General features: G+C 46.6%; 1 protein-coding gene and 2 non-coding genes across 3 annotated transcripts; 1 reads left to right on the forward strand and 2 right to left on the reverse strand.

The window, feature by feature from the left end:
- Positions 1-2,848: 2,848 nt before the first annotated feature.
- Positions 2,849-2,931, reverse strand: TRNAY-GUA (transfer RNA tyrosine (anticodon GUA)). The gene has a single exon. It is a non-coding gene; the product is annotated as a tRNA-Tyr (tRNA).
- A 3,479-nt stretch (positions 2,932-6,410) lies between these two features.
- Positions 6,411-9,954, reverse strand: LOC147786466 (uncharacterized). The gene is made up of 4 exons (XM_087120467.1): positions 9,530-9,954; positions 9,207-9,432; positions 8,542-8,975; positions 6,411-6,774 (listed from the first exon to the last, which is right to left on the reverse strand). The coding sequence occupies exons 1-4, from the start codon at positions 9,952-9,954 to the stop codon at positions 6,411-6,413; spliced, it is 1,449 nt and encodes a 482-aa protein (XP_086976593.1).
- A 5,802-nt stretch (positions 9,955-15,756) lies between these two features.
- TRNAW-CCA (transfer RNA tryptophan (anticodon CCA)) lies at positions 15,757-15,830 on the forward strand. The gene has a single exon. It is a non-coding gene; the product is annotated as a tRNA-Trp (tRNA).
- The last annotated feature ends 201 nt before the right edge of the window (positions 15,831-16,031 follow it).

A 16,031-nucleotide genomic window follows, 5' to 3' on the forward strand; every position in this document is an offset into this window, starting at 1 on the left:
TTAGGAATGGGGGCCACGAGACCAGTCCGAATCCAGCCAGGTTCTCTTTCTTCTCATCTACCCTTCCCAACAATTGTACCTTGTCTTGGGGCTTCGCTTTACGAGAGAAAGCCTGCAAAAAAGTCTTTCTCTTCCCTCTCCCGTCCTGGATCATATTCAGGTGCGTCCACAGAAGAGGAAATCGCAATGCATCTTACTCAGCAGGCATAGCTTGGAGTGGGAGTGTATGTAGTAGGGTAGGTAGTAAGGTAAGGAGGCCACCAGAGAGGAAGCTAAACTGCCTATTAAGCGCAGCTAAGCTTGGAGAAAGCCAGGTGCCGGAAGTAAGCTCTATTCGGGCTGGAGCATTGATTCCCCATAACGAATAGGCTAGCTCGAGATCTCAATTGCCTATCCTGTGTTCGAGAAGGTCCCGCAGTTCCTGGGCAGCACCTCGAAGTTTTGTTTCTTGTCTTACATGAGACTCGAGATATTCCTCACTCCATGGCATGGCACCTTTCGCTCATCCATTCTGCCCGTGCAGACGCCCTTTTTCTTTCATTATCATCTACCACCCGGCTATTCACGCATGAGGCTCGTCGTATGTATGCTCGATTTCGTTTGCCGGTGCTATAGGTAGGAGTACATTATGGCAGGATCAGTCACCGGGGCAAACACCCCTCCTCCAAGAAGAATTGTGCTATGCCCCTCCGATCCCTATAGATGGAAGGAGCTGCCTGGTGATCCCTAGGTTGCAGCACGTCTGGTCGTTAACTCCTCGCGCCGCTGCTGCCATTTCTAGGACCGACCGACGCCTCACCTGCACAGGTAGCTATGTAGTTTAGTGTCGATGGCACATTCAACATAGCATTCGGACTCATGTGCCTTCTAGAACCAGGGGTCTTCAAGCCTGCTGCGTACGATTAGCCAGCCTTATGGCGGCAAAAGGATTAGAGGTCCCCCCATGCTACGGTTCCCTGCGGCCCGAACCCGGTGCCACATTAGGTTAGGGTGTTTGGCGATAATAGCTCCTCTGTGTCCCCGCGCTGCCCTCCTAGGTGCGCAACACTAAGTAATCCAAGCCAACCCACATTACTGACTAACGGTGGATAATCATATTTCTTAGAGGTACTAAATACAACTCCATGAATGAGCAAAATGAAAGTTGCATTAATGATAAAGATCTCTGGGGAAACCGCTAAAAAAAGATTGAACATGTGGGTGGAAGGATCCGAACGAATTCTGCTTTCATTTCCCCCGTATAGAGCACTGAGTTACTTACGTTTCGGTCTTCAACAGGCAGGCTGCACTGACGACGGCGGCTAGGAGGGATTGCTAGACCAGCAGCCAGACCAACAATGAATGTGTAATGCTTGTGATTCCACACCAGGCTCAACAATAAAGAATTTCATGTCGAAAGGCCTCTAAACGAAAAAGGAGTCCATGACCCCGCGTATGAGGTCGAATTCCACACTTTTCTCTCGAGTATACCCATCATCATCATTACCAAAAAATGGACGTCACTTTGGGACACATGCGGATATCCGCCCTATCGAAAGGGCTAAAAGTCAGCCAAACGAGCTCAAACTCTTTTTTTTTAGTTCCCTTTGAGTTTCACTTCTCAAGGAAAGTAGAGTCTTATAAAAGACGCCACTTTACGAGGAAAGTCCCCGGGTCGAGTCTTTGCGAGTTCATCCCAAACAAAGCGAACCCCTTCTTTACTGGGTCTTGGTCAGGAAGATGCAGATAAAACGCCAATAGCCTGATACGACATAAGCTTGAAAGAAGAGAGCTATCAATCATCATCAATTTGTCTTTCTCTCTCTCTTCCGAAACGAAACAAAATCCGTCAATAAATGACGAACCCCCTTATACAGATGATAGGACAGGGCTAAGGCAGTAATCTGGACGGAGATTAGGATGAGCTTTGATGAATAAAAGAGGAATCTGTAGAAACTCTCATGGGTGAAGCAAATCAAACCCATTTTCAGACAAAGAAGATAAAAAAACAAAACGAGAGTGGCTAGGAAAGCCCCGGAGATTCTATGGGAAATTGGAAATGTTGAAGTGAGCTGTGGCTTATAAATAGGAAGATGAGGAGATAACGGGTGAAGGATATTCATGATATTAGGTTCGATTTATGTTCTCTCGCTCCCCTATTCTTTATGGTCGAGTAGCTGAGCTTATTCGCCTCTACACCTCGGGCTCATAGCTTCGCTCCTCTCCCCTTCTCGTCGAGTAGCTTCGCTCCTTGATCGCTCCGCGGCATACCGAAAAAGAAAAGAAGAAAAAGCCCATCTTCCATTAGGGCCCCTCTTTCACTATCAAGAGTGGGGCGAGACTATATTGCTAGAAGCTGATTTTGCATTCTTGGAAAATGAAAGAGAGAAGATTGCATTCAATATTGCATTTGACCTGATAGTTTATGGGGCTATCATCTTTCCTAAGCTGCGTTACCAGCCCCGGGAAAAAGATTTCTGCTTTTTTTCCAAGTTCTCAGGATCAAAGCGCTGCACATGCAGAAATAGAAATCCGAGCGAGACAATCCCCGGCGGAGCATTTCGGCCTGGACCTGTTCTTCAAGGACCCCTCCTGTCCTGGCTTTGAGCGACCCTTTCTTTCAGTTGGGCCTCCACAATCGCCCTAATAAGCAACGACTACAAGCAAAACTGGAAGCCACTCGCTTCTATTCTTGTTGGGATTGTCTATCGATGGGAATCTATAGATCGTAGTAATTCGCCAACCTCTATAAACTGAAATACGATACAATTTCACTTCACGCCACGGAAAAAAAGAAAGAAAGAGCGAAGCTCCTTGGCTACGATGACGAATGCCTCTTTTCTCTTCTCTTCACTATACAACAAAAAAGTGGGAGAGGCAGGATTCGAACCTACGTAGAAAAACTTCAACAGATTTACAGTCTGTCGCTTTTGACCGCTCGGCCACTCTCCCCTTCTTGGGCTGAGGCCCCTCTCAATGAGTTCGAAGAAGGAAGACCGCGCCCTGAATCAATCAATATTTTTTGATTTGATTGAAGGGACTAATTACTATTTATTAGCTTAGTTAGCGTTCTGGGAGAATCCAGTCATTTAGTTAGTTCATAACAATCTCTGTAAAGCAAGGGGCAAAGCTTCTACACTTCCCCCTTCGTCGCTTCTGGCTAAGCTGCGAGTTAATGAGCAAGTGAATGAACAAACAAGCCATGTTCCTAAAAGGAGTGACCCTCTTTCTTCTTCTTTTATTCCCTTCCCCTATCCTTTCAAAGCCCATAGGTTGGGCGCTCCCGCTTGACTAAGAGTTGAGAAAGTCAGGCTCTTCCGCTGAGCGAAGCTGCAAGTCTACCCTTCTCGAGAGCCTACTTAAATAGCTTACGCTTACCAAGCCTAGTCTACAAAAAGAGGGGAGGGCTACAGCAAGCAAGCTTTCCCCCTTTCTTTGTTTTGGGTCGCGCCTCACCGCAGGCACTGAATGAATGAAATGAGTGGAGATCATCCTTCCCCCTTCTTAATTACCAAGAACTTCGTTGCCATTAGTTAGAAGCTAATTTAGACCATCCCACACCCAAAAACAACTCGGAGCCTAAACTAAAGAGAAGAAAGAGAGTTCAGTCTACAAGAAGCTGGCAGAGCTTTAGCCATTGCACTACATCCATCGAGATTACCTAACTAAATCGTCACCCTGTTTTTTCGTTATGGCGGCTGTCAGAACGAACCCAGTTGCACTACATCCATCGAGATTACCTAACTAAATCGTCACAGTTTTTCTATACGAGAGTGAGGAATCAAAACCAACAACTTGCCACTTTTGATGTCCCACGAGTTTTTCTATACGAGAGTGAGGAATCAAAACCAACAACTTGCCACTTTTGATGTCCCACGATTCTTCCCGTTTAGAAACTCAGGAGAAGGACAAGCATTGCTAGGTCAGAAAAGCAAGAACTCGTCATTCTCCCCAAGTAGGATTTGAACCCACGACCAGTCAGTTAACAGCCGACCGCTCTACCACTAAGCTACCTAAGAACAACGAACTTAAGGAAGCCCACTCTCGTTCTTTGGACCAACTTCTGACCGAACAAAATGAGTCACTCTTTTTCACATACACCAGGAGAAAAGGTTACGATAGCAAGCCCCTCCCCGGCCGGAGAGCCTCCAGGACAAGGGGCCGGCGGTCAACCATGCACTCTCGAGATTCATATGGATCAATCGATGCGTCCTGCCAGTTCGCTAAGTAGACTCACTCTACCGAGTGGCAACAAAGGCTGGAACTATTCCTGCCAAAAACAAGGGACCTACTTCTCATCCTAGGAGTTAGCAGGTATGAAAGAGTCCCCTCTCTCTCTCTCCGAGTTTCGACTACTAAGTAGCACTTCTGCTATTCTATAATTGAGTGGATTCTGGTCAAGCTGAAAAAGCCCACTATTATTAGTAAGCTAGCGCGTCCCCCTTATCAAAGTCGACGTTTCTCGCTTGTTAGTCCGACCTTTTTGGATATTTGAAGAAGGCAGGTTTGGAACCCTATCCAAGGGCAAGGTGCTGGTCTCGATCTCGCTTGGTGGTGCCCTTCCCTTCTCGATGATTGATTGTTGACTCAACATGGATTTCGTGCTTGAGTTGTGGGGCCCTCCCTCCATCTATCGAGTCCAGTAATTCGATATCGGCAATTTGTCCGTCCTCATGCCTTGCTTCTTCTTTCTCCAAATCGGTTCCTAGTGTCAGTCAATCAAGATTCGCCATCAAGAGAGGGTTAGGTTAAGCCAAGCCAGCCGGTCTCGTCATTCACTTCCCCCGTCCATCGATAACGGAAGTACGCATCAGCACATATCGAACGAAAAAAGCGTGAATCCTGGATTCTCTTCCTCAATCAAAATGTCGAGCAATTTCTCCCTATTAATTCGGTCAAAGTCTCCACGGGACCCTCTATGTGGAGGTGCACCATGTTGATAGGAGCAAAGACCAGATTGTACATGTCCTCGAAGGCTGCATTCATGGCAATCATCACTAGTTTCTCCCTCATTTCTTCTTTTTTCTCTTGAATTAAGGGCTATCCATTGAGTAAAGGGAGGTTTTGCTACAGTGATTCGGGCGGTTGGTGTCCTCTTCCTCTTCGAGAGTTGCGGGTCTTTCTGCATGAGTGGTAGCTCACAAACTCCTCGTACACGAGTCCTAGTCCTTGCGCAGCGGTCTGTTTCCCGGCTTCGGCGATGATGATTGGTTTCATCCATCCTCGACCCTAATGAAATGGAGTATTCCAGTCAGTCAAGCGGTTCGGGTTCTCGGCAGGTTCCCGTTCGCCTGCCCGCTCCCTCATAGTCCATTAGTGGGTAGGGTGGTAAACTGATAGATAGTGCGCCCGCTTCCTCTTCAGACGTGTCCTCAACAACTTGGCGGTTGGTTGTTCGGTCTCCGCTTTTGGGGGCAGAAGTGCTTGGTCGCTGGGGTTTCTTCCTTTTCCTCAACCAAAACAAAAAAGGTTGTTTGTGTCAGCCTGGTCTAAGATTTGGTTATGAGCTGGCTAGACAAAGAAAGATGGATTGAAGGTCAGATAGATTGGAGTGAAAGTTGCACAGGACCTTCGATCGACCATGGGGCGTATTCTACCCTTACCGAATTCATTCTATGGAAGGGTTACGTAAAAAGCTCCTTCTCATGTATCTTGCATTTCTTTGGTTTTTGGAAGTTCCAGAATGTTGTCTTTTGATTTCCTTTGTTGGGAAGCCCCCTTTGATTAATGATCGTTCCGTGCAGCTCGCTACTCCCCGAGGCCAGGGACAGGGTCGAACCGTCATTCCAGGATTTGCAGTCTGATACATTTCCATTATGTTACCTAGCCAAACCCCCCAGCTCATGTGCCAAAGTCAAACGGTTGTTCTTCCTTCCTTCCCCGCTCCCTCTTTTTCTAGATATGCGGTGGCGGGCGGAGCACTCTAGATGACCGGCAGCGGGTTACCATAGAAGAGGGGACAACTTCTTTCTCCCTTGCTCCATTTTCCTTTGATGATTGAAAGTAGCAAGCCACTCCACTACTTGTTAGTACAGAGGCCAGATAGATAGAAGGTAGCTCATCCAGCCCAGCGAGCGGATCCATTGTTTATGCGGCAGTGCAATGCAGCTGAAAAAGGTAAGCTCATTTTTTTGATTTATTAGTAAGGGTATAGGTTGGGGAAAACTCCAAAACTAGGGTTCCAAAAAGCTGACCTTAGAAAGGATATCCGTTTTCGAAAAGGGCACCCCTACCTACGAGACCTCTAAACTACAAGCTAGCGCGCAACGGCTTTTCCACCGTTGTTGCTTGCAGCTTGCAGGCTCGAAAATCTCTCTTTTCTTCTCCATGTCTCCATTTGATTCGCTTCTTCTTTCACGCAAGCGCTTGGTTTCCTTGCCCCTTGTTGTCTTGCATTTTGTGATCCGGAGCTTCAGTCTGCCTTTTGCTTCTCACCGCGATCCGACGTGGATTTCCGATGGAAATGTTAGCTCCAGGGTTTGGGCGGCCCATCTGGTGGGGGCAGCTATCACTGCTGGAACCCCTGCATTCGGCTGCTCCCCGTTCGCGTATCTAACACTCCCCGGATTTTGGCTTTCATCTTTCATTTGCCTTTCTGGCATTTTTCTTTCGAGATATAGGTCAGCTTCGTGCATCTCGATGTTTGACGGGGGTGCTCCTGAGGTATGCCATTCCGGTGGGTTGTTCTCTTCTCTGTCTTTTCCATCCAGTGCCCACACTGTGTCAGAAAATCCGCGTCTTCGATCTCTCTTCGCAACGTAATATATCAGTCTCTTTCTCTCGGCCGGCATCTGTCTTTTAAGTCATTGATTTCATATCGAGAAGCGGTGTTCACTATTAAGTTAAGCCTACGTACACCCATTCCTTTCAAGCTTGATTCTGCCCTTAGACTCGTTACGGTGTTCGACTAAACTCGTTGGCTCTGCGCTCTATTCGGTCGGAACCCGGTTCGATAACCTTCTCTCATAGATTCCCTTCACCAAGTCATCGCCAGCAATCTGCTCTTATCCCTTAGTTCCTTTCTTATCTTGCCCAAAAACTTTCTGTATTCTCATTGGCGAAAGACTCTCCCGCGGCAAGGTTTTACACATAGGGGCACTTTCTCTCACTTGCCGTTAGTCCGTCTAGCGCCTTTCGGTTGTGGCCCGCCCCGTGTGTTAGCTTGTGTTAGATTTTGGAGTCTGGAAGGCTTGTATTCTTTCAAAAGGTCAACCATTCTTCTCCCATTAGACTTGATAATCCTTTTATATGATCTTTGTTCCTTCTCTCTTCCAGTTCTCTCTCTCCCTAGACTAGATTTGACAGGGGCGGGGAATACCATTCTATTCTATCAATAAGAAGAAGAAAGTAGCAATTCCGTTTCCAATGGTTTGAGCTTGGAAGCAACCTACTATCTATCGATAGGCGAGAACAGACAGCTATGTTATTGGCAGCTTCGCCTATCTATTCTATTCTATTATGGCCAACTTGGAGACAGAAGAGTAAGACCATCATCCCTGGCTGGGTACGATCATAGCTTGATTCATTCGTTGAATCTTGGGGATAACCATTAGCATTGAGGTCAATCACCACACCACCCATATAAGAAATACGACATTCCATTCCTTCCGCGAGAGTGCATGGTCAACACACACCTAACCTAAAGCGCCTACGTTCCGCTTGCAGCCAATCCAACCACAACCTAACTAAACTAGCACGAGATTCTACAATCGAAACTACTGGTAGTCTTGATTGAGGGGACTCCTCCTATCTATAATAGTTAGCAGTACTGAACAAGCGAGTCATCGGTCCGGAGAAAGAAAAGGAACTCGCTTAAATCGCTAGGCCTTCGGAACAAAGAAAGGTGATTCTGTTCATGCTTCAGACGATCTGGCTGTTGGATTTCGGAAATCCTTTCTTTTCGGTGAGAGGAAATTGTCGACAGGAGGTTGTTGGAAGAAAAATAAAATGCGTAAAATAACAGAGAGAAGGTCTGAAAGTTTGACTGCTCTTCAAAATCAGGTTGTTAAATCTTCTGAACAGATTTCCTATTTAAATATAACCTATCCTAAAAATGGGTGGAGAGTGGCCAACTGAATCTGTGCCACTTCCTAGAAACTTGCCGTCTAAGAATTAGCTAATCCATTCGACGTGTTTGTCAAATGGTCAAATGGAGAATTAAATGTGAATTAAATGTAAACGTGTGAATCTAAATAAGGAAAAACAAAGGTTTTATCTAACAATCTCCTTCTAAAACCTGTGTTATATCTACCTTATTTCGTTTCGTTTGAACTCCGTTTTGAGCCCTATGGCTCGGTGTCCCTGGCGGCATGTCCTCCAGACTCCACGTCTTGTTCGGCCGCCTCTTCTTCGAGTTGGCGCGCCGCCAGTCCAGGTGGTTCACCTCTCCCTAATAGGTCTTCCATCTTCCGGTACCTGGCCGAGAGGTTGACCGGTTGCTCGGTGTCCCTGGCGGCATGTCCTCCAGACTCCACGTCTTGTTCGGCCGCCTCTTCTTCGAGTTGGCGCGCCGCCAGTCCAGGTGGTTCACCTCTTCCTAATAGGTCTTCCATCTTCCGGTACCTGGCCGAGAAGTTGACTGGTTGCTCTATCTCTAGCTTTAGGATGTAAAGGCAGTTTGCCGTGCACCGAACTTGCGTGAGCAACCGTCGTCGATCATCGCGGATCCTAAGTAGCCCGCGTTTGATGGAAATGTGGCAGCCGGCCTTATCGAGTTGACCTAGGCTCACAATATTAGCCTTGAGTCTCGGGATGAAGTAGACGACGGTCAGCTTGTGATGATTGCCTCCTTTGCCGACGAATAGGATGGTGCCGTGCCCTTCGATCTCGACGACGGAGCCGTCGCCGAATTTCACCGTCCCGCGAATCCCCGAGTCAAGCTCGGAGAACGCAAACTTGGCCCCGGTCATATGGTTTGTTGCCCCCGTGTCGAGGACCCATCGCCGGTGCTCTTGCTGCTCGCCTCTTTCACCGATTTGAGCGAGCACTCGCTCCTCCTTCAGTCGAATTGGCTCCCCAGCCGGTGCATTTGTTATGCACAGTTGGAGCTCTTCCTCGGGTTCGACGCTCACCGGAGCAGTTATGCCGTCGTCGATTACCTCTGTGGATTTGGGGAGCTCTTCCTCGGGTTCGACGCTCACCGGAGCAGTTATGCCGTCGTCGATTACCTCTGTGGATTTGGGGAGCTCTTCCTCGGGTTTGACGTCAGGTAGGACTGATGCAGTCACCATGAAAAGGGCCGGCTCATCCTCCTCGGATTGAGCCACATGGGCCTTTTCGGCCGTCTCCTCCTTGTTCCTGAGCTTGCTCCAGCAATTCTTGCTCAGGTGACCTCTCTTCCCACAGTACGAGCACTGGATTGGCCCGTCATCAGTCGACTCCTCCTTCTTTTGATCCGCCTCTTTCCCGTGCATGCGCCAGCGAGATTTCCACGGCTTCTTACCGCCTTTGCGGCTGGAGGGCCCATATTGCTCTCACCGGTGTCGTCACGGAGCTTTAGGCGTGCAAGCCATTCCTCCTCAGTGAGGAGTAGACGACCCTCCTTGTCGACAGCAATGTCTCGATTGAAATTGCAACTTGCTCGAGGTGATCGGGGACGACCTGCAGCATCCTCTTCACAATTTCTGTCTCGCTGATGCTGCCACCGAGTGTGGTGATGCTGTTGGCGAGCCCCGTGATTCGTATTGAAAAATCATCGACGGATTCGCCATCCTTAAAGCGGATCTCCGAGAGCTCCTTCCGTAGCTGCTCAATGTTGGATTCCCGCACTCGCTGTACCGCCGACCCGACGGGATTTAATTCCTTCCCACACCGATTGCGCGGTGCGCTTGGTGGAGAGAGATGCCAGCATCTCTGGGGGCACAGATCATAAAATATGGCGGCGAACGCCAACCGATCCTCCCGATACTCAATCGTTTCTCCTTCCTCTGGCTCAACAGCTTGCCATAACCCTTGCGCCTGTAGGTTGACGCGCATCAACAAGGTCCACTCGTTATAGTTGGATCTTGTCAATATCGGATACTGAACGACGGCAGTCGTTGTCTCCCTGATCACACTCGCTCAACGACACCTCGACGCCCGTCATCACGACGTCAGCCTCTTCGTGGTAGTGATAGAGATGCCAGCACTTGGCGGCGGCAAGGAGGAGTGAGCGAGCCTGCTCGGGATGGAGGACCCCACGCGATGTGCTTATTTTCGCACTTTGCATTTTCTTCTACTCGAACCTAAGACCTATGTGTTGTTAGGTCGACACTCTAACCACTTGAGCTACTCAACTTGATTGTTGATAGGATGGCTCCTCCGCAATGATATACACCGATGGCTTCAACCTGGCTCTGATACCACTTGTTGGATTTCGGAAATCCTTTCTTTTCGGTGAGAGGAAATTGTCGACAGGAGGTTGTTGGAAGAAAAATAAAATGCGTAAAATAACAGAGAGAAGGTCTGAAAGTTTGACTGCTCTTCAAGATCAGGTTGTTAAATCTTCTGAACAGATTTCCTATTTAAATATAACCTATCCTAAAAATGGGTGGAGAGTGGCCGACTGAATCTGTGCCACTTCCTAGAAAATTGCCGTCTAAGAATTAGCTAATCCATTCGACGTGTTTGTCAAATGGTCAAATGGAGAATTAAATGTGAATTAAATGTAAACGTGTGAATCTAAATAAGGAAAAACAAAGGTTTTATCTAACACTGGCTACTAATTATAGATGATACTAGAATATTCGAAACGAGACGAAAGGCGAACCTATAGAGAGGCCTATTTTAGCGCATTTACAAAGGTAACCGGTTGGTTGGTTAGGTGGACTTTGACTTTTAAAACGGTTGGACCGGGAATGAAAAACGTCTGCTAACGCCCTTTGGCTAAGATCTTTTTTAGATCAGCAGCAATGAATGTCTTGTGTATCTATGAAGAAAGATTTCTCCCCGCGTTCAGACCCTGAATGCCATACCTTGCTTCAGGCGATTCTCTCGCGAATCGCGCATAGTTCCGTTTGCCCGAGGAATGTCTGTGATCTGCTTGGTATAGTGCTGGATTTCATGGCCGACGTCTAACCGACACGAGCCGACATGAAAGGAGTTCCCCGAGAAGCATTTTTCTTTCGTTTTCGGATGTTCTGTTCGATTCTGGCGCTTGCGTTCTGATGTCTGGAACCCTCGCGATTGATTGGGAAAAAGAGCGAAAGCGAGAAAGATGGATTGTTATCTGAAATTGATAGGAATTGCCCGGGGATTGCCTGCCTTCTAATAGATGTTCTGTCTTTCAAACATCCAATCCCATGCTAATAAGAAAACCGAGCGATTGCTAGTCAGCTTTCATTTTTGGAAATAGAAACGTAGGGGCGAAGAAGCTCGACTGGAAAGGAAAGGGGCGAAGAAGCGAGACTGGAAAGGAAAGGAGAGGGGCGAAGAAGCGAGACTGGAAAGGAGAGGGGCTGAGGCTCTTCAGGCTTTACAACTTGTGCTTCAATTAGGGAATGGCATGGATCAATCACGCGGTTCTGCAGCGTCCTCCAACTTGCTGACAGCTCCCCTTCACTTTCTTTGCTGGACAGGAAGATGCGAATTGCAAGGGCCTTCCCACCACGCAAAGTTCAAACCTCGCCGGAGAGAGAGAAGCGAATTGAACCCCGGTCTCAAATCCCTTCGCAATCGAAGGTGAAAGCGGGAAAAAGACGACTCAACCCTTTTTGTCAGCCGACTTGTTAGGAGTAGGGGCTTTCTCGCCATACGCACCCAGACAGACAGACATTACACCAATTGTGGCTGGCCCAACAGTTTCCAGAATGCCGTTGTCAGTTGATCTGGCTTATGCGAGGCATCCACGTAGCTCCGAGCGCATTGGAGCTCTTCGCTCGATGTCCCGGGTCGCTTGTAAATCGTAGTTTCGTCGGGTAGTGGCTTATTTCTAACACCCCCCTTACTAGATCAAACAAATAAAGCTCCATCCATTGAATGAATAAACTTCTCCCTCCCGAACCAAGGGTCAGTCAATGGTTCGTTGCTAAGCCTATCTCAGTGATGTTCAAAACCGGGAAAATCGTGTTAATTTCATACGAATCAGTAAGATGCTAAGGTATTTCCTTCTTGATTTTGCTTTGTTAAAGACCTATCTATCATTGAACTAACTTATATCTAATCTGAGAGGGGATTAGTGGGTTTGAGTCTGTGCTCCGGCTGTGCAAGATGGTGGAGATGCTATTGTGCTTTCGCCGTAGTCTTTCTATTTGATTGTTGTGGTTGTGTGTTTCGAGATTGAATTGCCGCGAGGCTACCTGATTATGCGGGAATCCCTAGTTTTCCTCTCTGAGGTTGATTGAATCTCTCCTTATCGGATTGTAGGTCTGCTTCACATGGATCTCCCGCCTCGTTTGAGTGCTGCTTTTTTCTGATCTTCATCCGGCTAAATTTCTCATTGTAATTTCTTTCATTATCTTGAACTTGATAGTGAAGGTTTTGTAATGGGCTTTTTCTTCTTCTTCTTCTTCTTCTTTTCTTTTTCGGTATGCCGCTCCGCGATCAAGGAGCGAAAGAACCAACAAGTGGGTTGTGGTGATGTCAGAATTTGCACCTATTTGTATCTATTTAGTGATCAGTCTGCTAGTTTCTTTGATCCCACTCGGTCTTCCTTTTCCATTTGCTTCCAATAGTTCAACCTATCCAGAAAAATTGTCGGCCTATGAATGTGGTTTCGATCCTTCTGGTGATGCCACAAGTCGTTTCGATATACAATTTTATCTTGTTTCCATTTTATTTATTATCCTTGATCTGGAAGTCACCTTTTCTTTTCCTTGGGCAGTACCTCTCAACAAGATTGATCTGTTTGGATCTTGGTCCATGATGGCCTTTTTATTTATTTTAACGATTGGATTTCTCTATGAATGGAAAAGGGGTGCTTTGGATCGGGAGTAATCACTAACTAGTGAGAGGGAAAAAAGAGGGGGGAAGGACAAAGGAAAGAGCGATGCCCACATTAAATCAATTGATTCGTCATGGTAGAGAAGAAAAAGGGTGCATGGACCGTACTCGAGCTTCGGATCAGTCCCCAGAAGCAAGGAGTACGCCCCCGTCTTTCAACGAGAATACCGAAAAAAGCTAATTCAGCTCCACGTAAGATAGCCAAAGTACGGTTGAGCAATCGACATGATATATTTGCTCACATTCCGGGCGAAGGTCATAATTTGCAGGAACATTCTATGGTCTTAATAAGAGGAGGTAGAGTGAAAGATTCGCCAGGTGTGAAATCCCATTGTATTCGAGGAGTCAAGGATTTGCTGGGAATTCCGGATTGAAGAAGAGGAAGATCTAAATATGGTGCAGAAAAACCTAAATCGATATGAATGGAAGATGCCTCTTTCACTTCTTTTTCTCGGGCAGTCGAGGGAAAGGGAACAACCACAATGTTACGCCCCAAAATAGAATCGAACTATACGGTGCCTTTACGAATGACCTCTCATGGAGTCTGCTACACTAGCCAAGAAAGAGTGTATTAGACTCTATTCGCCCCTGTGAGTGGAGGAAGAATAAAAGAAGAGACAGGCAACTAAGAAATACTTGCTCGTTCAACAATGAAGTTGACCACTTCTTAGTCTAACTACACTACACGAGACGAGGGGTGAAGTTGAAGCAGACACGGTGTTCAGTCGACTGAACAAGTGATTCACCATACCATATGGAAATCAGAAAAAAAGGAGAGAAGGGTCTCCCCCAGGTGGCTCCCGCAAGGTAACGACTTCAAACTCAAACAAAGAACGTTCTTCTCCAAGGCATGAGTCAAAGAAAATACTGTATCTATCTAATGCAAGACCCGTCGATAAGCTAAGGCTACGAGCGGATCATCAGGTCTGCCCGGTTGGGCTCAACCTCAGAGAATTGAGTGAACAGGAAAGGTAGGACTTTCGTCAGCTAATCTCTTCCAAGGAGTATCGGGGAGTGGAATGGCAAATGAACCTTTTTGAGGCTCGGGCCGAAGAGCTAAAGCAAAAGGCCGCCGAGCTCGTTCATCCTCGTTCCATTCCAGTGGATGAAGAGTCAGACGTGGGTGGGGCTGCCAATCAATGTTCTCATGGAGAAGAAAGAAAGAAGAGAAGAGGCGACCTCAGATTCCTCCCCAGGGCGATGAAGGTGATTGAGAATGGCAAAAGCCGCTTTTATAAAGCCTTCCTCCCTCCTTGAACTCAAAGGCAAAGGATTAACGAGAAGGCTACTTGCGGACGATTCCACAGCGTAGAGCTTCAATCAATAGGCCATTTCAGTCTGATTTTCTCCTCAGCAATGCCCACTCCCATGACTTTCCGGACCAAGCCAACCGGCGATTTTCGACAAACTAAGTCTTTCCGCATTTTTCGAGCAAGAAGCGAAACTACAATCAAGCTTTCTTTATCTTTATGGATAACCAATCCATTTTCAAATATAGTTGGGAGACTCTCCCCAAGAAATGGGTCAAAAAAAGAGAAAGATCGGAACATGGGAATAGATCGGATACCAATACGGACTACCTATTTCAATTGTTGTGCTTTCTCAAATTGCATACCTATACAAGTGTTCAAGTTTCGATCGATATTTGCGGAGTTGATTATCCCTCTCGAAAATGCAGATTCGCAGTGGTCTATAATTTACTGAGTACTCGGTATAACTCATGCATTCGTGTACAAACCCGTGCAGACGAAGTAACACGAATATCTCCGGTAGTCAGTCTATTTCCATCAGCCGGCCGGTGGGAGCGAGAAGTTTGGTATATGTTTGGTGTTTCTTCCATCAATCATCCAGATCTATGCCGTATATCAACAGATTATGGTTTCGAGGGGCATCCATTACGAAAAGACCTTCCTCTGAGGGGATATGTGGAAGTACGCTATGATGATCCAGAGAAACGTGTGGTTTCTGAACCCATTGAGATGACCCAAGAATTTTGCTATTTCGATTTTGCTAGTCCTTGGGAACAGCGTAGCGACAGATAATTCAGAATCAGAATAGGTCCAGTCCAGCCAGGGGACAAATCAATAGGAAATGCTATTTGCTGCTTTGTCAGAATAAAAAGAAGAAGGAGGAAATGAAAGAGTTTCGCGGGAATTGTCTTGATCCTCGGATATCATTGAGAAAAGAAATAGGAATCAGTGTTATCGAACGATTTCCTTCAATTATGCACAGTATGGAATGAGTCAAAAATCCTGCAACAAGTCTCGATACAAAACGAACGGGGTTTTTGTCTTTCTTTCGGTTGAATTGATAGCAGACAGAAGAGCCTTAATATACATACACAAGGGCTACCGCACTTTACTAAGAGTTGAGAAAGGAGAGGGGAGAAGCTGTGAGACTGTAAAGGAGAAGAGGGGACTGCTAAATGTGTAGTATAGATAGTAAGTAATAGGCTGCTACTCTAGGCTCGCTTCGCTTCTTCAAGCTCCGCCCCTTATTTCAGTGCTAATGCACCAACTATTTAGTATTTTGTAAAGCAAGCAAACTTATAAGAATAAAAAGAAGGAGGAAATCACGATTTGGAAAACAGGGCAGGGATGGGATAGATTCTTTACAATGACCACCGTAGACCAATTGAAAGAAAGGGATGTAGCGCAGCTTGGTAGTTTAGTTTTGGGTACAAAATGTCACCGGTTCCAATCCTCTCATTCCGACCTATTACTTCTCCTCTGGGCAGTAACAAGGGATCCATTGAGATCGATTCAAATTGGACATACAAAATCTTTCATTCTTCAAGCTCTTTCACATGGGTACAAAAATCATCCTTTTCTTTATAGTCGTATCTATTTGAATAAGAAAGCGCTCTTGGTTCAGCTCGGTAGAACGTGGGTCTCCAAAACCCGATGTCGTAGGTTCTAATCCTACAGAGCGTGATTCCCTGATTGAACGAGGTAAAGTAGCTTCAATTCCATTGCCTCGACTATTACTGATTGATTGAACAAGGTAAATAGGCTGTATGAGAATCAGGTCAAGCTCTAGAACCTATTGATTGATTCTTGAACTGCTCTTTCTCCTTTCGTTCCTTGATTGTTTGTTCTCGGTAAATAGGCTAGCTTTGATTTACGAGGTTCTGA

This window comes from Cucurbita pepo, chromosome 20 (genome assembly GCF_057944985.1).
Source record: "Cucurbita pepo subsp. pepo isolate OVF chromosome 20, ASM5794498v1, whole genome shotgun sequence".
Classification (NCBI taxonomy): Eukaryota; Viridiplantae; Streptophyta; class Magnoliopsida; order Cucurbitales; family Cucurbitaceae; genus Cucurbita; species Cucurbita pepo.

Bases quoted from the DNA above. Each gene is read 5' to 3' on its own strand.
- LOC147786466 (XM_087120467.1), bottom strand. From the start codon at position 9,954: ATGCGCGTCAACCTACAGGCGCAAGGGTTATGGCAAGCTGTTGAGCCA. The intron at 9,433-9,529 runs GTCGACAAGGAG...TGGGCCCTCCAG, and splicing joins ATTTCAATCGAGACATTGCT to CCGCAAAGGCGGTAAGAAGC. The intron at 8,976-9,206 runs GTGACTGCATCA...ATTCGACTGAAG, and splicing joins ATGAGCCGGCCCTTTTCATG to GAGGAGCGAGTGCTCGCTCA.